This window comes from Ischnura elegans, chromosome 5 (genome assembly GCF_921293095.1).
Source record: "Ischnura elegans chromosome 5, ioIscEleg1.1, whole genome shotgun sequence".
NCBI classification, from domain to species: domain Eukaryota; kingdom Metazoa; phylum Arthropoda; class Insecta; order Odonata; family Coenagrionidae; genus Ischnura; species Ischnura elegans.
The window spans coordinates 2,665,311-2,690,317 of NC_060250.1; the positions used below are offsets into that span (position 1 = coordinate 2,665,311).

General features: G+C 37.1%; 2 protein-coding genes and 1 long non-coding RNA gene across 3 annotated transcripts in view; 2 read left to right on the top strand and 1 right to left on the bottom strand.

Moving 5' to 3' along the window:
* The window catches only part of LOC124158426 (C1GALT1-specific chaperone 1-like), a 36,332-nt gene that overhangs the window by 5,754 nt on the left and 5,571 nt on the right, over nucleotides 1–25,007 (top strand). The gene's annotated exons all lie outside the window — the stretch shown is intronic.
* On the top strand, nucleotides 1,782–3,644 carry LOC124158425 (uncharacterized protein K02A2.6-like). Its single transcript, XM_046533505.1, has 2 exons — nucleotides 1,782–3,086; nucleotides 3,173–3,644. Exons 1-2 carry the CDS (start codon nucleotides 2,179–2,181, stop codon nucleotides 3,183–3,185), a joined length of 921 nt encoding a protein of 306 aa, XP_046389461.1. The 5' UTR covers nucleotides 1,782–2,178; the 3' UTR covers nucleotides 3,186–3,644.
* On the bottom strand, nucleotides 13,461–14,865 carry LOC124158429. Its single transcript, XR_006864784.1, has 3 exons — nucleotides 14,760–14,865; nucleotides 13,797–14,300; nucleotides 13,461–13,507 (listed from the first exon to the last, which is right to left on the bottom strand). It is a non-coding gene; the product is annotated as an uncharacterized LOC124158429 (long non-coding RNA).

Consider the following 25,007-nt stretch of genomic DNA (forward strand, 5'->3'; position numbering starts at 1 on the left):
TGCTTTATATCCTCTTGTGATGACAGAAGCTCGCCCCTTCTTCACAGATTCAAAATTCTGATTCTTCTCAATAGAATTTTGTTTCTTGTCGGGGCACTGGAAAGATAGATGTCCCTCTGTTCCACATACATAACAGATGGGAGGATGGCTTTTCCTTCCACCTTTACCTTTGTTCTTTCCTTTCCCTTTAAATCTGTTCACTCCATGCTCAGAAAACTCTGATTCCTTTGTGACCTTGTAAACTTGATGTGCATCGCTATTATCTTCAGATTTGAGCTCTTTCTTTTCTCTTGACATGCATAGCATCTTCTGCTCTTCCACAAGCATGTCACCCAATACTTCTCTTGAGACTAATTTCCCTTTCCGATAACTCTGGACAAAAAACTTCCAGTCAGATGGAAGGCCGTTTAGATATACATTAGCTAGCATATCATCATCAATTTCCATACCACATTTCTTGATTTTCCTGCGATAATCGTTTATTATGGCAACATATTGATGAATACTCATCTCCTTAGTCTTTTGTGTGTTCCACATAGCTCGATTGAAGCTGCATAGCTCAGAGCGGCCGTAACTCGTGCACATGGTCTCCAACGCTTCCCACGCTGCCTTAGCATTATCGCAGGCGTCCACATGCTCCAGAAAAGTCTTCTGAACGTTACAATAGATGAGTCCCAGACATGTGTTGTCCAGCCTTTTCCTCCGTTTCACCTCATAATCCGGCGGATCTGCCGCGACTAACACACCGTTCTCTTCTATCGTCCACTCTTCAAAACCTTTGATAGCTTCAATACATTGAGCTTTTAAGAATAACCCCTTCATTCCTAGTGTCCACTCGTAATAGTTCGGCCCTTCAAGTTTATCAGCCACAGGTAACTGCCCCTGGGCTGACTCGCTATCCATCATTTGATTTTGCCGCCGTCCGGACATCGTTCCTCTCTTTTTCTTTTTACGAGTTCGACGAGTTATTCCAAGCCAGACACTGGTTGATTTGTACTCGAAGTTTATCACCGTTTGCTCAAACGATAGTCTTCTTCACCAACACGTTTAATTCTCCGCACTTATGCCTGCTGGGCCCATAACCTGATAAAAAAATATTTGTTTCGGTAACCAGTGGACGAAATCTTCGTGCCACTATGAAAGCTTCGACAGTTAGTCCGGAGAAAAAACAGGATCAACTATCTACTTCAAGTTTTATTCTTCAACCATTTTTAAAGAGACACAACAAAGTAAAAAAACAAACCCTTGACTACAAAAAAGTACATAGATACTTTTTTCTGTTGATAAAAAAAATGGCATTGTCCGCGAATATACGAAATATACATTTCATGGAAATCTTAACACCATGAACGCTTGGAAATGTATTTTTTAGCAAATGGTATTGAGGAGGAGCGTAAAGTGGCAGTGCTGTTGACTGTTATTGGTGAAGAGGCTTTCAGAACGGTACGTAACCTATGTGATCCAGTATCTCCAACAACAAAAACTTATGAGCAGTTATGTTTAACATTGAGAAATCAGTTTTCACCGTTTGTATCGGTTTATCGCAAACGGATTGAGTTTTACAAGATGCAAAACTCACCTGAGTCGGTGGTGGAGTGGTTTGTGCGTTTAAAACAACAGGCGATGGACTGTAAATTTGGAAATGAGCTGAATAATATTTTAAAAGACAAATTCATCTCTGGACTGTTTCCTGGGCCTATTCTGGATAGAATTTGCGAGGAAGAAGAAAATAAAACACTACAGCAAATCGTAGACATTGCTATAAAGAAGGAAGCAAAATCAGAATTTTTTGTTAACAAACTTTCAGAAGGCAGAGTAGCTAGGGTAGTTTCTAAAGAGAAAATTGAAGCTGGAGTGCAAGTTAGAAGTGATAATTCTTTAAAACAACAGGTAAATTTTGCAAAAGTTTGTTATGCTTGTGGCGAAGCTAATCATGATTTTACAAAATGTAAATATAAGGCTTATAAATGTAAGAAGTGTGGTAAAATCGGTCACTTGGCAAAGGTTTGTAAAAGGAATAATGGTAAAGAAACTAATTTCATTGTAACTAATCAAACATCAGGATATTCAAATAGTGAAGAATTTTCAAGCTATGAAAGTATTGAATTATTTAATGTTACTAATGTGAATATTAATCCTATATTGGTACATGTTGATATTGGAGGTACACATATTGAAATGGAAATTGATACAGGTTCTGGAATCTCTATAATTCCTGAAAACATTTATAAAGCTTTATTTACCAGATTTATACTGCTTCCAACTGGTGTTAAACTCCAAACTTATGTGGGTTCAGAAATCATTCCCATAGGTAAATTTGTTAGTTCAATTACGTTTAATGGTTTGATAAGGAAAGGTACATTCACTGTGGTTAAAAAAGGTGTCAGACCATTACTTGGTAGGGATTTAATATGTTTATTCAAAGTAAATGTTTTTGAAATTTGCAATGTAAATTTTAATGAGAAGAAAGATGAATTGATAAAAGAGTTTAAGGATTTATTTGAGAAAAGTTTAGGTTGCTACAAGTTGAGAAAAATACAATTGACTTTAAAAGAGGGTGTAAAACCAATTTTTTGTAAGCCACGGCAAGTTCCTATTTCATTTAAAGCTAAGGTTGAGAAGGAACTTGACAGGCTAGTTTCTGAAGGTTGTATTACCAAAGTAGATACATATAATAATGAATGGGGAACACCATTAGTTCCAGTTCTTAAACCTAATTTTAATGTTCGGTTATGTGCTGATTACAAGGTTACAATTAATCGTTATCTTGATGATGTTAATCATGTCATGCCCAGAGTGGAGGAAATATTTCAAGCAGTTCAAGGTGGAAAGAAATTTTCAAAACTTGATATGTCAAATGCTTATAATCAATTAGAGCTAGGGGAAGAAACAAAACCTTTGTTGGCATGGAGTACACATAAAGGTATTTATATTCCTAATAGATTGCCATTTGGTGTGAAGCCAGCTTGTGCTATTTTTCAAAAAGAGTTGGAAAAGGTGTTGCAGGGTTTGGATGGTGTAAAAAATTTCTTGGATGATGTCATAGTCACTGGTAAAAGTGATGAAGAACATTTACATAACTTGAGGTTAGTTTTTTCCAGGCTTAGAGAAGCTGGATTTCGATTGAATTTTGATAAATGTAAATTTTTTGAAACAGAAATTTCATACTTAGGTCATATTATTGATGCTGCGGGAATTAGGAAGGATCCTTGCAAGGTGAAAGCTATAGTTAAGGCCGCCAGGCCTACTAATGTGACTGAGGTTAGATCTTTCGTTGGTACCTGCAATCACTATGGGAAATTTGTTCCTAATATGTCAAAAGTATTAGGTCCATTGTATAAATTGTTGCAAAAAGGAGTAAAATATGAATGGAATGATGATTGTGAGAGAGCTTTCATTCAAGTTAAAAGAATTATGTCATCAGATGTGATATTAGTGCATTATAATCCTGATTTACCAGTAAAATTGATTTGCGATGCCAGCAGTAAGGGAATTGCTGGGGTGTTGGTGCATATTTTTGAGAATGGTGAGGAAAAACCTATATGCTTTGTGTCAAGAGTTCTATCACCTGCTGAAATGAATTATTCTGTAATTCACAAAGAAGCCTTAGCAATTTATTGGTCAATAAAAAAATTTTCTCAATACTTGTTGGGAAGAAAATTCATTTTGGAGACAGATCACAGGCCTTTGATAGCATTATTTGGTGAACATAAAGGTATTCCACAAATGGGAGCTAATCGGTTGCAGAGGTGGGCGTTGTTTCTGTCTGAATATGACTATACAATAAAATACATTAAAGGCAGCAGTAATTTGGCAATGCATTTTCTCGACTACCAGTTGATGAAAATGACATTAAGGATGAAACTGAGAATTTTGTATATGATTATATAAACTTAGTTAGTAATTGTGTACCTATTGATAATGATCAAATAAGAATTGCTACAAAAAAAGATAAGGTTCTTAGTAAGGTTTTGTATTACATACCTAGAGTACTTCGACTATTGCTTTCCCATCTTGCCAGTAAAAAGTAGAAGTTATTCAAGGACAAGCTACAAAAAACCTTGGGTCTCGCAAGAAATTCGTAACTTATCGAGGTACATGAAAGACATGGCTCTGTACTTCAATGGTAAAACGGACCCCACTGATAGACGCGAGTATACTGTCTTGAAAAAGAATTATAGGTATATCCTTCAGAATGCCAAGAAGACTTACAATAACCAAAGAATTAATAATGCAGCAAATAAAACTAAAGAAATTTGGAAAATTGTTAAAGAATCGAAACATAGCAAGAGTAATAGGTCAGACTTTAAACTCTTGAACTCCCAGGACAATACCATTTTGGATGATAATTTTCAAATGGCCTCTGCCCTCAATGATTTTTTTCTGTCACATCAACTACCCAAATTGAATCAACATACTAAATATTCCCGAACAGTAACACCTTGTAATTCCTTATTTCTTCAGCCTTGTTCTGATTCAGAATTAAGGAATGTTATCCGGAAACTAAGCAATAAGTTTACTGCTGGCCTTGATGAGATTCCAATGGTTGTAATAAAGCGTTCTTTCCATGCAATCATGTCCCCATTATTATTCTTGATCAATGAATCTTTACGGTTAGGCATTTTTCCAGGTCCACTCAAAGTAGCAAAGATCATCCCTCTATACAAAGGTAAGGGCAGTCGACAGAGGATGAATTCATATTGTCCAATCTCTCTACTGAATCAGTTCAGTAAGATTTTTGAGGTAGTATTTTATTCACGTCTCATAGCTTATTTGGAATCTCAAAAATCATTATCCACCGCCCAACATGGCTTTAGGAAATCAAGGTCTACTACTACTGCCACTTACCAGGTTGTGAATAAAATATTAGATGATCTGGATAACAGACTAGAATCACTTATTCTCTCCTTTGACTTTTCTAAAGCGTTTGACTGTGTCAATCACGGTCTATTACTGCAAAAACTTGAAATGTTTGGAATTAGAGGTGCAGGCTACAAGTGGATTGAGTCTTACCTGAGTGATAGGCGACAAAGTGTTGTCCTTAGAAGGGATGGAACCAATTTTATGTCCCCTGAGAAAAAAATTGTCATGGGCGTTCCCCAGGGCTCAGTTCTGGGACCAGTTCTGTTCCTTTTATTTATAAATGACCTCCCAGATATGTTTAAATATGTACCAGGTGTACTTCCAGTATTGTACGCTGATGATACCAATGTTTTAGTGTCTGCCACATCAATGGAAAGCCTGACCTTAAAATCTAATGATGCAGCACGTGTCTTACAAGAGTGGTGTAATCAAAATTCTCTCCTCCTCAATATGGAGAAATCTAATTTAATTTACTTTTGCAACAAGAATAAACAGCAATCACAGATCTCTGTCAAGACTGATGGTAAACCTATTCCACAAAACCTCAGTTCCTCTTTCCTGGGTGTAACTCTTGATAATCAAATATCTTGGGAGGAACATATTCAGAAGCTTCGCAGTAAATTGAGTTCTGTCTGTTTTTTGATCCTGTCTATCCGAAAAACTGTAGATATTGATGTACTATTATCAATTTATTATGGTGAATTCTACTCACATGTAATGTTTAGTATACTCTTCTGGGGCCCTAGACCCAATTCCAAAATAATCTTCAAAATTCAAAAGAGGATACTCCGTATTATCGGCAAGGTGCCTGTTTATGCTCCATGTCGCCCTCTTTTTAAGAAATTCAACATTTTACCTCTCCCCTGTGTATATATGTATGCTGTAATTGTCTGTGCAAAAAAGAATCTTTCGAATTATGCAACAAATAGTGATTACCACTGTCATTATACAAGGAGTTCTACAAGCCTCCATCAAACATTTACAAGAACCAAGAACTCAAGTTATGCACCTTGGCACATGGGCCTACTGCTATTTAACAAACTCCCACCAGAGGTGAAGGGAGTCAAAAACATATATCTCTTCAAATCAAAGCTTCATGAGTTTCTTTTGAAAAAGTTATTTTATTCTGTGGATGATTTTCTTCATCCATAACACCTTGCTTTTTACATGATGTATGGTAATACCTTGTAGTTTTTTGTATCTATGTATTTTTGTACCATAATTGACGTGTCCTATATTTGTAAGAACAAATCGCCGGACAAATAAATTATTATTATTATTATTATTACATTAAGTCAGGATGGTTAGATAATTGCGATTCATTGGAATTGAAGCCTTATTTTGTACGGAAAAATGAATTGTGTATTGAAAATGGAGCAATAATGTGGGGTTATAGAATAGTCGTTCCAGAGAAGTTTAAAGTTCAGTTATTAACTGAGCTGCATTCCACTCATATGGGAATGTCAAAGATGAAAAATTTAGCCAGAGGTTATTTTTGGTGGCCAAATTTAGATGATGAAATTGAAAGGTTTTGTAAAAGTTGTAATGTTTGTATGACTAATAGCATAAACCCAAAGAAATGTGAAGTGATCAATTGGCCAGAAACTAAAGAGGTATTTGATCGAATTCATGCAGATTTCCTAGGTCCAATTAAAGGTAAGCAGTATCTCATCGTAACAGACAGCTTTTCAAAATGGCCTGAGGTGTATGAAATGGCAAAGCTAGATTCAGAAACAACTATTGAAAAATTGAGAGACATATTTGCCAGGTTTGGAATTCCAAAATTGCTAGTGAGCGACAATGGAAGGCAGTTTGTTTCACAAGAATTTGTAAACTTTTGTACTGTGAATAAAATTAAACATGTTACTTCTGCTCCATTTCATCCAGCAACCAATGGTGCTGCTGAAAATGCTGTTAAGACTTTCAAATATTCTTTATGTAAACTGTTAAGTGATGATAAACACAAAGGTTGCTCATTAAATACACTGATAAATAGATTTTTGTTTAGCTATAGAAATACTCCACACTGGATAACCAATGAAAGTCCTTCTTATAGGATGTTCAATAGGAAAGTTAGAAGTAGATTTGATTATCTGAAAGAAACTACATTAGATTGCAAACCTTCTTGGAAACCAAGTGGTAGGAAGGGAAAACTTTGATGTAGGAGAAATTGTTTATGCTAGAGATTATCGGAATGCTAACAGAAGAGTATGGCAAAAATGTAGGGTGGAAGAAGTGTTGGGCTGCAGAAATTATATTGTTAAACTTGAAAATGAAGATTTAATATGGCGTAGACATGCTGATCAGATGATTAAAACGTGCGAGTTCAATTCAGGTTTGGAGCAAGGGCATGTTATGAATAGTGACTTCGAAGAAATTAACACTAAAAATGAGTTGTACAAGGAACCTTTTTATGGTGGAATTGAACCTTACTCAAGTCCAATTGATTGTGAAACTAATGACTAAGTGATGAACCCAATTGAGAGTAAAAGTGGTAGAATATTATTGAAACCTGTTGATGTTAAGGGTAATGAAGGTCCAAGTAAAGATTTGGATTGCAGGATTGAGAAAAATATTGGGTGTAAAAATAATGAAGAGATGACAACAACATGTAGACCAAAAAGACTTATAAAACCACCAGATAGGTTAAATTTGTAATGCATAATTGTATTGTCATGTAATATGTTATTGTGATTTAAAGGTGTGAATTGAAATTTTATTGTAAAGTTAATTGGAACTTGATGTGGGAGTGTTGTATATCTATATTTATTTATGTTGCTATGTATCTCTAGGTAACTTGCCTATGGGCAACTGTTTTGTTTGTGTTACTAATTACCTGATTGTTATGCCAAGGAGGCTGATGTGTGCAATAGTAAATATCCATATATACAGATGGAATTAATAAATAATGAGTTGCATCCAGATTAATAACTGAGATACTTGATTTACCACACATATGTTGAAGTCTTTGTTAAGATTTCCATGAAATGTATATTTCGTATATTCGCGGACAATACCATTTTTTATCAACAAAAAAAATTTTCTATGTACTTTTTTGTAGTCAAGGGTTTGTTGTGTTACTTTGTTGTGCTCTTTAAAAATGGTTGAAGAATAAAACTTGAAGTAGATAGTTGATCCTGTTTTTTCTCCGGACTAACTGTCGAAGCTTTCATAGTGGCACGAAGATTTCGTCCACTGGTTACCGAAACAAATATTTTTTTATCAGGTTATGGGCCCAGCAGGCATAAGTGCGGAGAATTAAACGTGTTGGTGAAGAAGACTATCGTTTGAGCAAACGGTGATAAACTTCGAGTACAAATCAACCAGTGTCTGGCTTGGAATAACTCGTCGAACTCGTAAAAAGAAAAAGAGAGGAACGATGTCCGGACGGCGGCAAAATCAAATGATGGATAGCGAGTCAGCCCAGGGGCAGTTACCTGTGGCTGATAAACTTGAAGGGCCGAACTATTACGAGTGGACACTAGGAATGAAGGGGTTATTCTTAAAAGCTCAATGTATTGAAGCTATCAAAGGTTTTGAAGAGTGGACGATAGAAGAGAACGGTGTGTTAGTCGCGGCAGATCCGCCGGATTATGAGGTGAAACGGAGGAAAAGGCTGGACAACACATGTCTGGGACTCATCTATTGTAACGTTCAGAAGACTTTTCTGGAGCATGTGGACGCCTGCGATAATGCTAAGGCAGCGTGGGAAGCGTTGGAGACCATGTGCACGAGTTACGGCCGCTCTGAGCTATGCAGCTTCAATCGAGCTATGTGGAACACACAAAAGACTAAGGAGATGAGTATTCATCAATATGTTGCCATAATAAACGATTATCGCAGGAAAATCAAGAAATGTGGTATGGAAATTGATGATGATATGCTAGCTAATGTATATCTAAACGGCCTTCCATCTGACTGGAAGTTTTTTGTCCAGAGTTATCGGAAAGGGAAATTAGTCTCAAGAGAAGTATTGGGTGACATGCTTGTGGAAGAGCAGAAGATGCTATGCATGTCAAGAGAAAAGAAAGAGCTCAAATCTGAAGATAATAGCGATGCACATCAAGTTTACAAGGTCACAAAGGAATCAGAGTTTTCTGAGCATGGAGTGAACAGATTTAAAGGGAAAGGAAAGAACAAAGGTAAAGGTGGAAGGAAAAGCCATCCTCCCATCTGTTATGTATGTGGAACAGAGGGACATCTATCTTTCCAGTGCCCCGACAAGAAACAAAATTCTATTGAGAAGAATCAGAATTTTGAATCTGTGAAGAAGGGGCGAGCTTCTGTCATCACAAGAGGATATAAAGCATTGTGTACTCACCAAGAGAAAAGTATAGGAGGTGGGGGATTATGGATACTGGACGGTGGAGCATCAGACCACATGACCAATAGAAAAGATTTATTCATAAATCTTTGTCGCATAACTGGTCAAGTTGTTGTGGGTGATGGATATGCTTTGGAAGTCAAAGGAATTGGCACCATAAAATTGGAGATCTCCACTGAATGTGGTGGCTTTACTATAGACTTCTCAGATGTACTGTACATCCCTGATTTGAAAGATAATTTGCTTTCACAAGGAGTATTGGACAAGAAGGGAAAAAAGTTCTCATGTTATCAAGGGGTGAACGAGATATCAGATGAAGGAGAAGTTTTCTTAACGGCATTTCTCGTAAATAATTTATATTACATCACTACAGTAGGAGGAGTCAGCATTGAAGATGTCAAGATTATTTCTGAGACAAAGAAAGCATCCATAGTATCTACCATAATATGGCATGATAGACTGGGGCATCTAAATGAAGATGATATGAAGAGAATTCCTTTGGATAAAAAATGTGGAATTAACCATTTTGATTGTGACACTTGTAATGCTGGGAAAATGAAAAGGTTAAAATTTCCTAACATAGGTGGAGAAGATACATGCAAGGTCTTGGATAGAATCCATTCTGATGTGGCAGGTCCATTTACACCCAAGACTTTCAATGGAGCTAAGTACTTTGTCACATTTATTGATGATTTTACAAGGTATTCTATGGTCTACTTATTGAAAAAGAAGTCAGAAGTATTTGAAAATTTCAAGAAATTTCAACGTAGAGTGGAGTGCCTGCACGATAGGAAAATTAAGGAATTTCAGAGTGACAATGGTGGAGAATACACAGATAAAAAATTCTCAGTACACCTGGAAGAATGTGGAATCTTACATCGTTTCTCAGTGGCATATACTCCACAGCAAAATGGTATCTGAGAGGTACAACGAAACTATTCTGAATACAACGAGATGTTTACTGATACAATCTGGTCTTCATAAAAGATTTTGGGGAGAAGCTCTCATGACTGCTGTGCATCTCAGAAATTTGTCTCCTACTTCTGCACGAAATAGCAATATTCCAATGAGTTTGTGGAAAGGACGGGAACTAAAAGAGATAGATTATAACTATATAAGAGGTTTTGGATGCCAGGCATGGGCATGGCAGCCAAGAGAGACAAGAGATGGAAAATTGAGTCCCAGAGGAGAAGAAAGCATCATGTTAGGATATGAAGAGGGCATCAAAGGATATCGACTTTGGAGTCTGAAAAAGAAGAAAGTAATAATCAGCAGAGATGTCAGGTTCAACGAATCAAAATTTCCTTTCAAGATGAGCCGAGTTGATATCAAGATTCCCGATCTAGACAGCGATGGCGAACCTGATCCAGGAGAAGACATCGTGGAACAAGGCTATGTTTTCACAGGCGATGGAATAGCTGAGGAGACTAAATCAAACCAAATTTCATCACACCCGGTGGTGATCCCAGGTCTGACTCCAGTGGTGCCAGATTCAGTTTCAGGGGGAGCAGTGCCTGAGATACCAGAGGAGGCAGCGCCTCGTGTTGCAGTTTTGGAGGATGACGTCGAACAGCCTGTCTTGGTGGTCTACCCCACAGTTACTAATTTAGAGGTACCAGTGACAAACCTTGACCCTGGTGAGGTCGCAGGTGAGGTACCAAGCCAGTCCATTCCAAGGAGGTCAAAGCGTGTTAGGAAGCCAACATCTTGTCAAAGCTGCAACTATGCTCATGCAAGTATTGAGTGTACTTCCATTCCAGGGACAGTAACAGAGGCTTTAAATAGTAAAGGTTCTGAGTTTTGGAAACAGGCAATGCAAGAAGAAGTAAAAGTTTTGTCAGACCAAGGGACATGGGAAATAGTGCCAAGACCAAAGGGATTAAATATTGTAGGTTCAAAATGGGTGTTTGCTTTGAAACGTAATGATAAAGGGGAAATTATAAAGTTCAAGGCAAGGTTAGTTGCTCAGGGATATGGTCAAATTCATGGAGTTGATTACCATGACACATTTAGTCCTGTTATTCAAAAGAAAAGTCTGAGGCTTCTGATAGCTATTGCTGTTGAGACAGATTTAGAAATGGATCAGTTGGATATTGTAGGGGCATATTTAAACAGTAAATTAGAAGAGGATGTGTACATGGAGATACCAAAATATCTCGGAGAGAATATAACAGTTGATAGAAAGTTTTATGTATGTAAGTTAAACAAGAGTATATACGGTTTAAAGCAATCAGGTAGAAATTGGTATTTGCATCTAAGCTCAATTTTGTCTGTGTATGGATTAAAACAGTGTTTAAGTGATCCATGTATTTTTAGCATGTCTGACCTTAAAGTAGGGGTTTATGTTGATGATATGTTGCTTGTCGGAACGAAGGACAAGATATCACAGTTTAAGAGTTATCTAGGTAAGCATGTAGGAGTCAAGGATCTTGGTTCAGCCCATAATATTTTGTCCATAAGAATACAGAGACCTGAAAGAAGTGTGGTATATATTGATCAGGAGAATTATATAAAATATATGTTGGAAGAATTCGAGATGCAAGATTGTCATGGGGTGAATACTCCTTTACCAGTAGATTTTCAAGAGAGAGATGTCGAAAACCAAATAAGCAATTATTTGTATCGAAAAGCAATAGGCTGTTTGTTGCATTTGTCTGGAAATACAAGACCAGACATTTCCTATGCAGTGTGTATTTTAAGTCAGTATATGGAGGAGCCATGTCAAACTGATTGGAAAAATGTCAAGCATATGTTTAGATTTTTGTCTAAGACTAGAGGTTATGCTTTATGTTATCAAAAATGTCAAAGTAAAATTAATGCATACTCTGATGCAGACTGGGCAGGCAGTAAAGGTTATTGTAAGTCCATTACAGGATATCATATTTCTTTAGCAGGGGCTCCATTTATCTGGCGAGCAAGGAAGCAAAAATGCATGGCAACCTCATCAACTCACGCAGAGTTTATTGCATTGTATGAGTGTGTAACTGAAATAGTATGGTTATCAGAGTTGTTAATAGAAATTAATCAAGGATGTTTAATGCCTAAACCTTGTGTTATTTATTGTGATAATGAGAGTTCCATTGCCATTGCCAAAAATGATGTTATAACTGAAGGAAACAAACATTTCTTTGTTAAATACCATTTCATCATGGAACAAGTCAAAGAAAAAATGGTGTATTTTATATATGTACCATCAGACAAGAATACTGCGGATATATTTACTAAAAGACTGCCAGGGACAAGAATCAAAGTGCTATCAAAGATGATAGGACTTAAGGATCTGTACAATAGAATTTAAGATGTTTGAATATTTTATAAATATAATGTCTTGTGTTGTTTGGTACTCATTCAGAGATTGAAGGTGAAATGATTATTGCATTTTCAAAACAGGTATTGTCCGAGGGGGAGTGTTAAGATTTCCATGAAATGTATATTTCGTATATTCGCGGACAATGCCATTTTATTTATCAACAGAAAAAAGTATCTATGTACTTTTTTGTAGTCAAGGGTTTGTTTTTTTACTTTGTTGTGTCTCTTTAAAAATGGTTGAAGAATAAAACTTGAAGTAGATAGTTGATCCTGTTTTTTCTCCGGACTAACTGTCGAAGCTTTCATAGTGGCACGAAGATTTCGTCCACTGGTTACCGAAACAAATATTTTTTTGTCAGTATTTTGTGTTCCCACTTTGCTAAACAGGCAATACATGAACTATCATCCTCATAGACAGTAGTTGGGTCGTCTACCCTTACACCCAAATCATCAAGAAGATATTTCAACCATAAAAATTCTTTACATGCCATTGAAAGAGCTACATACTCAGCCTTAGTTGTAGAAATTGCAACAGTGGTTTGTTTACAAATGGCCCAGCTTATAGTTGCTCCAAACCCTGGCGAAAAAGAATGGTAACATTTGTGTAACCTAATGGTAACTTTTGAGTGTACCATTAGTGTAGGAAAATGGTAAACTCTGTGAAGGCTGTGTGTAACCATAGTGTACATAGTTATAACTTCAGTGTACAATCTGTGTAACTTTGTGGTAAAGTGGCCCAATCTGTGTAGGTTTTGGGTGTAACTTGTGTAACAATTTGCGCTGAATTGTGTACAGTGAGTACAGAGTCTGCAGTGGTACATGATGTACACTATCGTACCATTTAGTACACAGGTGTACAATAATGGTAAAAAAGGTACCATTCAATTAGGATTAAAATTAAAAACATAAATGCAGGAATGTTTAAAAATCAATCTTTATTGCTGTTTGAAGAAGAACTATATATCATCAATTGTTGCCTCCTCTACTCCCTCTTGATGATCTTGATAGTTCCTGTTAAATGAAAAAGTAAAATTAAGAACATTTGTCGAGCAAAATTTTATAACTTGATAAAATGGACAAAAATTTGGTTTAATGCATAACATTACACTTTCTGTCAAAACAATCTTTCTTTTTTTTTTAAATGAAATGAAACAGTGGTTGAGAGGACCTTATTTTTCACAACATTTTCATAAATAACAACCCCTTAAGTTACTGCTCTTATTTATTTTACCTCATACCATGTTGATTCCAGCCAACTTATATTAAGCCAATAGGTAAAATAAAATTTGAAGTAACTTACGAAGCCAGGCTCCTGAGATTTTCTTCTTCCCCAAGCCAGTGTTATGTCTTCCATTTAAATCGCTGGCCAGCTTTGACAACATGGTCATCACCTCTGCGGACTTTTGTGCAACCATTAATCAAACTCATTTGGTTATTAACAGAAAAATAAATTCTAGTAATTTTATGCATTTATGTTATCACAACTCTATTTATTTTCTAACAGAATTTTAAAAGAAGCCACACCAATAAACAGCTTCAGAATACTTCCACAAAGATATCAAATTTAGGAAATTTAATATTGTTATTTAATATAACTTAAAAGTTAAAACACCAATTGACATAATATGGGAAAATTAATTACACACTAATGCTACAAAGAAGTGAGAACTGCACTACTGATTAGGATGATCAATATGATGGCCTTTCTTCTAGGCATCCCTAAATTTGTCATGTCTAAGCCAATGCTTTGTGTAATTTTCTAATTCCTTAGATGAAGCACTTAGGTGATAAAGTCGAACTGCATCTGTAAAAGAAGGGGTATTCTCTATGACAATGATATCAACAACATGTAGTCCAATTAATCATCATAGGTAATTTATAAAATTTTTGAAGGATCAATTTATATGGAAAATAAGGAAGAGATATTGTTGAAGTTTATTCGGGATTGCCACCAGGGCTGATGACGATGGACGACTCGACCATCGAAACGTCGGCAGAGATGGAGAACCTTATCTGGTGGCAATCCCGAATAAACTTCAACAACATCATCCGCCGGGAAAACCTCAGATCTTTTTTCAAGGAAGAGATATGTTAGACAATAACTTAGGTAGTGGGGATGAAGAGCTTAATAAGAAATAAGTCTTACTGAAGAAAGGGATAGATGTTTTTTGGGGTGTTTTCACAAAGAAATATCCTTTTGATTTAGAATATCCTCAGATAGTATCTCTCCTCTAATGATGAAAAAATGTAATATAAAACTTACCAAAAATTATTGTTTTCAGGCCAAGCTCAGAAAATACTCTTTTATTTTTGTAGCCTATCCAGCTGTAGTTGGCTTCCAAGATGTCTTTCGTGACATACCGGATAGTTCGTTAAAATCATTTATTTAGAAGTGTTGCCTCCAATTAGGGCCAACTCGGAAATCTGCAATGAAATTAACAAAGTATATATGTACATTGTAATCTTCATTTTCAAAGGTAGATGCGTCAAGTCTTTCACAGAATTGTAAATATTCATGATGATAATATTTTATAGGAATCTGTCGCATGAGACATTTTGTACAACAATAGTTTCACCAGCATTATTGCCAGCATCTTCAGGTCTTATTGACAATTCAGTTATGTCCTGTTATGTACCTACTGCATTACTGCATTCACAAACTGACATCCAATATATATTAAAACCAGTTGAAGTATTATTTTCCGAAGATATTATTTCTGTCCCAATTACAACTTCTACTGAAATTGCCAGCAAATTGTGAAAATTGATAACGATAATAACTCTTTATGACTTTCATTGCAATTTAGGCATTCGTAAAAAATGTACTGAAGCACAAATCAATACCTAAATGATAATGTTCGGAGAGAGTTATATTGATGGCTATGTTTTGAACAGCTTATTAATTATTATAATTCTTCGACGTATTTCCAATGGTTATACATTTTCAAGAAAAAACTCTTCGTATACGATTTAATTGAGATTGAGACTGATACTTTAATGCCATAACTAACTGCTAACAAAGTGGATTCTTCTGCGAGAACCCTGATATTTCCACTTAATCGGTCTGAATGGATTGTATTTTTACTATGGCCGCGAAAGCAAAGATCATGCTAAATTGTAATTAAACTGTGAACATAGTAATTAATAATCTTAAATACTTATTGGACAGAAATTAGCGGTTCATTAATCGTATTAGTACATACGAAAGATTACATGCACAACCTCGGTGATTTACTAACGAATAGAAAAAATGTTCCATTTACTTACATTTACATTGTCAGCTCAGCAGATATGTGTTGATGCTGACAAGGATATATTCTTATATCTCTCTTCGTGCCACTAGGATCCACTTTACCCGGTAATTCAGTACACAGAAACAGACAGGAACTTAATCCGGCGTCGATTTAAAAAGTCCCTGAAATAGTATTCTACCAATTCCTTTTTGCCAGTCTTCATTGCGAAACACGGATTATTTACCTCTTCCATTGCGTACTTCAACGTAAAATTGCTTGTAAAATAAGATTCTACAGCATAGATTAATTCGCCAAGTCACAAAATACAGTAGCTGCGAATGTTTCAGCGCGACGGCTGTTGGGACATGGTATGCAAGATGGCCGCCGGTCGCTTTGGCCTTTGGCGCAAGTTTCAAAATACGATATTTAATCCTTTACATTAAAAAATAATAATTACATAATATAATGGTATCGCGACACAGTGGTAAAATTGTGATGACATTTGTGTCCCCAAAAATAGTGATTGATGTGTATATATTGAGTACACTTCTGGTGCATTACATCTTGCAGTGTGACATGTTTGAAATTAAGGAGGATTTCTTTGAATTACCTCTTAGAAGTGGTACCATTGGTATATTTGTAGTAAAAAAATTAGTACCTGGATGCAAATTGAACAGTCCACCCAGATTTTATCTAAGTGTGTTTTGTTGCCCTACAAAGAAGATGGACAGTTTTTGTGTGTGCCATATTGTAATATGGAAAGGTGCTGTTGAAATTTTCCTAATTTTGTCCTAATAAAAAGTGTCCTAATTTGTGAAAATAAAAGTTGGGGACCTTCTGAACTGATATTGATTTTTTGTTTTCCACTTTTAACCACTGTAACCTTACTTTGTCCTATAGCATTGATTGTTAATGTATTTAATTTCATTTTGATTTATCGGGAGTTAAAGGTAAAGATTCTATCTATGTACCGGTATCATATCAAGTGAGAAGGTAAATTAATTTAACTCTCATTCTATAAAAATGAGGAATGCCAGTAAAATATAGCTTTAAATTAATTTACCTTCTCACTTGATATGATACCGGTACATAGATAGAATCTTTACCTTTAACTCCCGATAAATCAAAATGAAATTAAATACATTAACAATCAATGCTATAGGACAAAGTAAGGTTACAGTGGTTAAAAGTGGAAAACAAAAAATCAATATCAGTTCAGAAGGTCCCCAACTTTTATTTTCACAAATTAGGACACTTTTTATTAGGACAAAATTAGGAAAATTTCAACAGCACCTTTCCATATTACAATATGGCACACACAAAAACTGTCCATCTTCTTTGTAGGGCAACAAAACACACTTAGATAAAATCTGGGTGGACTGTTCAATTTGCATCCAGGTACTAATTTTTTTACTACAAATATACCAATGGTACCACTTCTAAGAGGTAATTCAAAGAAATCCTCCTTAATTTCAAACATGTCACACTGCAAGATGTACACCCCTGAGTTATTTGATTCAATTGCCTTCACAATTCCTATTCTCTGGTCTTCGGTAACGAAATTGTTAAGTTTAGTCCATTTTACTTAATTGGATTAATAAGTGCAAGATTTAGGGATATTAATAGGTATCACAGAAACACTGATTGAGTATAATATAGTTGATATATTTTCCATAAAATAATAATTGTGCAGTTGTTATTTAGGTTTACTCCTACAAATTCAATCTCATTCTCTTCAGAGAGGACTAAATCACTCACTTTGTCCATTGAAACACTGTTTTCATTAAAACTTCCACTTGTACTAGATATGCCACAATCTGAAAAAATATACATATCGATCTATCTAAATTAATGATGAAAAGTTTAAAATTCCACGAAACTATCTGTTTAAGGTAACATGATTTTAGGAATGCCAGTTTTGTAAGACTTACCAAATGAGGTCAATGCCTTATTTTTGTTAGAAGCACTCGACTTATTTTATTTAACTGCTATCACAAAGACATAGTGAATGATTAACATATAAAAGCAATCCCTAACAACCAAACAAGTTTTGGTTGTTAGGTCGCTAGGGAACCATGTGAACCGTATCCTGCAACTTATGCAATCGTACTATAATGTTATGATGTCCCAACAGTGGCCCAATGATAATCCATTTCCTAGGGCCATCGTTGGGGATTTCCGTTGGGCCAACAGCATAAACCGTTTCGTTGGGCCGACGAACAATATCTGCGTTGGGCCAACAGTGGAATTTGGTAGGCATATCCACCCACAATGAGCCAACCGTGACTACGGTTCCCCAACCGAGGCCCAACGGTCAATGTTACTTGGGTACCCAGGTTGGATGGTTACCTCCTCCTCCAAAATATCGTCATCTTTATCACTCCTACTATCACTAACATTAATGTTAACGTAAACATCATCCAGATACTCAGATGCACTTTCATCTTCGCTCTCTTCTAAAATGTGAGCCATTTCTTCTGCACTAGGTTCAGATCGTTTTCTTTTACTCGATGAAACCATATTAGAAAACGTGAGCAAACTTCATAGGAATTATTCCTATTCCAAAATCGAGAGCACTTCAAAACATTTATAATAAATTCACTAGTTATTCACTCTATAAAACCCCAAAAACACGAAAAGCCTTCCACTCCAATGCTCAAAGACGAACTGAGGACAACTTAGGCAGATATGTAAATACCGTATAAGCGCGTGTAAGAGGCGCACCTTTTTTCCCAGAAATCGCAGCCGAAAATGAGGGTGCGCCTCTTACACAAACCTCTTTATTTCTTTCCCCACCCCCCCTCCCCTTCGCTGGTCGCAAGTCCAAGAGGAACTGAGTGGCCTTGGTTTTCAGCGTTAGTCAGCCATCTGAAACCCTAGGTCAAAACAAGCGGCTGGCAGGGGAGTTTCTCCCTTAGTGACGTATTTTTAAAATGATCCTGATTGCTTTTCTTGTAAGCATCGCCCGTCAAGTCGGTACCCTAGAGGTGAACATGGAAAAGATCGCGCGGGGTTTTTCGCTCCGAAGGGCGCGCTAAATTTACTGCCACGAGTGGGCATCCCGCGGCATTTATACTGCATATAGTAATCGCTTATCAAACGTAGAGAAACGCGTGGTTTTGAAGGACATACCTGGTTAATAGTCAATATCTGCCTTGCCGAGTAATTTCCATTACGCTGATTGTGAGGACCTGATTTTTCAAAAATCATCTTCAGACGCTAATATGAGGATTATTGCAACTGAAAATTATATTGGTGTCAAAACCTGCGCTTTAAAAAATTCGAATGAGTGTGTTCATTGTTGGACTAAATTGTGGATAGAAGAAATAAGAAATGCTTCTAAGTGAAGAGCGCGGAAGGAGAGGTCGAGGGGAAGGAGCACGATCCCTCCGTCTTCGAAGCAACGATGCTACGAGCGAAGGAGCAAGGGACGAACACGTCCTATCTTGCATATGATGTCGTTACCTTCAAAGCGAAGGGGCGACGGCGCCACAATGTGATATACGCAGTTTGTGTTGCCTGAAGATTCCAATCCGTCTCGTCTTGTTTGAATGCGCTTATGCTTCACTTGTTTCTTCCGAAATTGTGCTGTTAGGACTATTTTGAATATTAGTAGCCTTGCTGTAACTATAAATCTTTGTGTCAAACAATTAGAGCTTAAAAAACTTAAATTTTGTCAGATCTCTTTCTTTTTTTGAACCTCGTGCGTGTCATACAATTATTGAAAGCTATAGAGATATCTTCGGGCTCAGTAGATGACTCACCTAGCATTTGGCCTCCAGAAACTGGGAGATCGATCAAGGTCAGTTGGTAAGACGGGGTAGGGATGAAACACGTTTCCATTGTTCCCCTGTAACTTGATATTTTCCTGTGGGGTCTCGGAAAGAAAAAAAAAACCGCAGAGGCATTGGCTAATGGAAGGCCGAATGTGGCTCCATTAAATCTACGACGAGGTTATTATCCTACGGCGCTGAGATTGCCCCGATTGTTGTCCAAGCTCTTGGGAAGGTTCATGCTATGTGCCTTTCGTGTTTTGCCTTAAAAATTTCCACGGCTGCAATTCTATAGCAATACCCCTGCGAGAGCATTTAAACGAAATTGTTCGTGAATAGGACAAGCATCGTAGAGCAACAGCGTATACGAAGGGAGGATCGGAACTTTTTTTACTCCCTCTTATGCCGCTATTACCGCCGCAGTTATCAAAACTTCCTCTTTCAATTAGTATTGAAAGAGGAAATTTCGATAACTGTCGAAATTCCAGGCGTACGTCGGCAACACCGCGCGATACTATAAAAAAATGCCGCAAATTTTTTTTCTTCATAGCTTCGATGCTCAAAATAGGGGTGCGCCTCTTACACGTGTGCGCCTCTTACACACGCTTATACGGTATATCCAAATCAGTTACCCTGCTCACAGAGAATAACTTAGGAGGCCACCATCTGCAAAGGATTACAAGGATAGAGAAACAATAATTCCTTTTGGAAAAAAAACATGCTGCTAAGTAGAGAAGAGTACCTATGCAATAAAAAGAGTCTGTCTTGTGGCTCAAGCCGTCGAGATGGCATACAATTTTCCTAACCAAGGAAAGAGGCAGTATTTGTATACAAGTGAAAGATTTTTAACACGTTCCTTGCCGTCATATTTTCGCCGAATTCTCCCACTTTGGTGCCGCTTCAGTCATTATGACTGATGCAGAGGAGGCTAATCTAGAGAGAAGGCTGGATTACAATAGTAAGTCTCTCACTTTGAAAACTTCGTTCCCAGATGGTTGCACTTGCAAGCTAATCGTATTCATAACACTATGTAGTTAATCCTTATATACGGTATGCTACAAGTGGCGAAAAAAGTTACTACCTTTGATCATAACGACTGAAGCTGCGTGAAGAGAATGGGCACGGTAATTATGACCAAAGCGGCAAGGAGCGTTTACAAATAACAGAGCTTTCAATAAAATGCCTGCAGGAGAGTGAAAATAATAGATACATTTGCATGGAAATCAGAGAAAATATAGGTATAAAAATACGACAAGGGGCAATTAGAATGCAACTCGCAATGCAGCGACATAGCTACGCTACGAGGTGCATAAGTGCATACAAAAATGTCTGAAGTATCATCTACCGGGCAGAAAGTGACCTCAACGGAGCCATCTACGAGTTGGTGTAGGTGTGTGACGGAATATCACGGCATATCCATTGCAAGTGAAAATAAAATCGGTGTGGCGTGTATATGTATATATGGCATACCCACTGAGGGTTAAACCCCTCATGACGAATGTACACAGCATATCCAGATGATGAGTGGTTAAAGGACTAGTGCCCTAGACCACTACACCACCGTGGTAATTGAGAGGGAATGATTACTAAAGGGAAATCATGGTGCATGAAATCTTTACATGAGAATACCTCTCGAACGTAGGCCTATGTGGAAGAAAGCCGTGACTCTTTTTCTACCTTACCTATTTAGTTTTAGAAAATAACATCCAGATCCTGAACATCACTTTGGCGATGTCTCCTTGTGAGTCTGCATATCCTACTAACATTGGTGTGGAGCTTCGCTCAAAAACAAGGCCATGGTCAATGGTTCCCAGTTCCAAGTAACATAGGATTCGCATAGGAGTCCCACCCATTGGGCCCCTGTGGTTGTAGTTTGATACCTTCTAAACACATTGACTCAAGCACTAAGATCTGGCCATGTGGTGTACATCAAATACATAAGACATCCAGTTGCTCTGCATGGGGTCCATCTTGATTGCACTTTGCTAGCAGGATTTGTAAAGTTACAAGGCTTGCTACTGGTGAATAGGTTTCTTCATAATCATACCCCTTGCGCTTAGCACATCCTTTCGTAACAAGACGAGCCTTGTATCGATCAACATCCCCATTTTCATCCCGCTTTACTTGGAAAAGTAGTGGAGTTAAATACCAAGTTTCATTTTCATGAAGAGCCTTCATTTCTTCATTAACTGCATTGTACCACTTGTCTTGATCCTCTCTCCCTTTGATACTCGAGAAATTCTCTGGTACATCATCAAGAAATGCTTCAGCACTCAAAGCACAAGCTATTCCATATCCTGTGTCATAATCTTCTAGATAAGCAGGTCTTTTCCTTTCTCTGACTGACCTTCTGACTTGATCGTCTACTTTCCATTCTCCATCTTAATCCTGTTCTTCACTTTTGAACTCCCTCTGCTGGGTCGTGTGCCATAATGGGCACTTTCTCAATCCCTCCGAGATCTCAATCCCTCTGAGACTTAACCCCTCTGAGACTTGCCCCCTCTGAGACTTGACCCCTCTGAGACTTCACCACGAGGAGACGATTCGCGAGCTCCTGAGTACCAATCTCGCGAAGCTCCTGAGTACGTCGTGCCTGCCTGATCCACGCGTGCCGCTGATCCTCGCGTCCTGTGAACTGCTCACAATTTATAGTGAATTCACCAACGGTGTCGGCCTCTTTACGGCATGTGTGAACTTCAATTACTTTCCGCCACCGTTTACCCAATTGTAAGGTGAATCGTCAGCGTGAAACCTGTTTCCCCTCCTCTGCCTACACCTCCCCTCTCACGCCTGCTTCAAGCGCGGCCGCGATCTTGTAAGCCGCCTGGCTGGCTCTCTCTGCTACTGACCTCAGACAAGGAAGGAACTCTCTCTCGTGCCCGGCTTCTTCCCAACGGCAAGAGTACATTATCCTCAGGCAATTTAGTATTTTATGTATTGTGCTCCTAAAGCTTACTTCGGTTATTAAATGTATTATTACTGTTGGAAATCAACCATATTGTTTGTTAATTTTTTACTCCTAACCACCTATTTCTCGTCAATTCATTCTCGCGACGTGTGTGCGTTGCAGTAGTACTATTCATTTTTAGTAATACCTTGATTTTCATTCCAGTATCCTAATTCCCTCTTAGCTTGGAACTTCTTGTCATCAAAAATTACACCTCTTCCTCATCTTTTTTAGTTCTGGATCCCAAAGTCTGTACCCATTAGTGCAGTACCCTACAAAAATGTACTTTTTTCATCTGGATTCTAGCTTACCACTCATTTATTGTTTAGGAGTATGCAAGTAGGCTGTACAACCAAAAATTTTCGTTTTATTTAGATCTGGTTTTTTTCCATACCAGAGGTGAGCTGGAACTTCCTTTACCAGGGCTTTTGTGGGAGTCCTGTTGATTAAATATACAGAAGTAAGGGCTGCTTCTGTCCACAAAGCTTTTGATAAACCAGAGCTGTGTATCAAACATCTTGCTTTTTCAAGCATTGTTCGATTCATTCATTCTGTCACCCCATTTTGCTGTGGCATGTATGGTATTGTGAACTCAAATTGTATATCTCATTCTTCTAAGTAGGCCTTAATTGCATTGGTAACATACTCCTTGCCATTATCACACCTGAAACGACTTAGGTTTGTACTAAAATGAGTTGTTGCCATTTTCTCATAAATCTTCAGGTAATGAAAGGCTTCCTACTTTGTTTTCAAGAAATACATAGCAGTAAAATGGGTATAATTATCCACAAATGTCATTATATACTTCATCCCATCATATGACATTGGAGATTCTGGTCCAATCAGATCACTTACGTAGTTCATAGATCACTGCATATGCACAAGTTGTAATGGATGTTTTGCTCTGGGTCTTTTGTGCAAGTGTGGGAGTTTTGTTTGTTTTCCAGTCACGTCATGCTCACATATACTCTTGAACTTTTCCTTAATTCCATCCACCAGTGTGGTTAATTTCTTTAACTGCTACAAACTGCTCTTGACTAGAAAACCATAATTCCCAGAATGACTGTAATCCCCCCAGCATAAGAGTGAACGTTTACTACCATAATGTGCAATCTCTACGGAATAAACTTCATGATCTTAGTGTCCTGTTGGAATCTGATTTCGCCAATTTCAATATTTTATGTTTAACGGAACATTGGTTGAAGGCGGGTGAGATTAGCTTTGCTTGTGTTTCTGATTTTTATTTTGGGAATTACTCCTGCAGAACTGATATGAAAAATGGTGGAATGTGTATATTAATAGAAATGGTATTCCTTCTCAAGCAATTAATACTAAAAATGTGGCTCCTATGGACAAACATCTCGAATTCTCGATCGTAAAGTTGACGTCATTCAATGTCGTTGTTGTTTGTATATATCGTTCGCCAACTGGGGATATTAACCTTTTCGTACACAATTTGACGATACTACTTGAATCACTTCTGAAAAAACAAGAATCCTTGGTTATATGTGGTGATTTTAACATCGACTTCTCAAATGAAGGATGTCACAAGGTTAGAAAAGTAGTAAACCTTTTGAACAGTTTTAACTTATCGCACTGCATCACGCCCCCCACCAGGATATCTAAATACAAAGAATCTGTCTTGGATCAAATTATAACCAACATTGAAATAAGTAATTTATCAGTTAACATCTTTGACCCTGGTTTCTCAGATCATAAAGCCATTAACGTAGAAATAAACTGTGATCTAATAAACCACCCACAGACCTTTTGGATACAAAAGCGGTGGTATAACGATGAAAAATTGAATCTGTTTGGTTTTTTGCTGCAAAATGAAAACTGGGAGGAGATCTACCATGCAGATTCGTTCAAAACAAAAATTGAGGCTTTCCTAAGTAAATATCAGTATATGTTTGAGACTATTTTCCCGAAGAAATTATGTCGAATAAATAATTGTAGGTCAAAAAAGGATAGTTGGCTAACTTCTGAAATAATTCACCTGAGCAGAGTTAAAAGAGAGTTATACTCTAAATACAAGTGGTGCAATAATTGTGAAAATAGAACGCAATACTTACTCTTTGCCAAATATGTCAGGAAAAGGGTTCAGTTCTCCAAATTATCATATAATAATAAGATACTGGAAAATTCTACCAACAAAATGAAAACAACATGGTCAATCATAAATAGGGAAAGCAATAAAAAGTCAGAATTCCAACATAGCAATATCTCTTTAATTGACTCTAGTGGCTTGGAAACTAACCCTTGTAAAGTATCCAATATTTTTAACAACCACTTCATTGAAATACCTGAAAAAATCCTACAGTCTTTTAACAATACTCACAAAACTTCAACCTATATTAACAAATCTACCAATTTCAAACAGTGTAATTCTCCTTTTCTCCATCCTGTCACCCCTCAGGAAATCCTGCAAATTGGAATGTCTTTCCAAAATAAATTATCCTCTGGCTTTGATGACATTCCAGACAAGATAATTAAGTTTTCTATTCCTTTTATAACTTCTGTACTTTTCTACCTAGGAAACCTATCTATATCAGAGG

Excerpts from the sequence above, each read along its gene's own strand:
- LOC124158425 (XM_046533505.1), top strand. The coding sequence starts at position 2,179 with ATGGAAATTGATACAGGTTCTGGAATCTCTATAATTCCTGAAAACATT.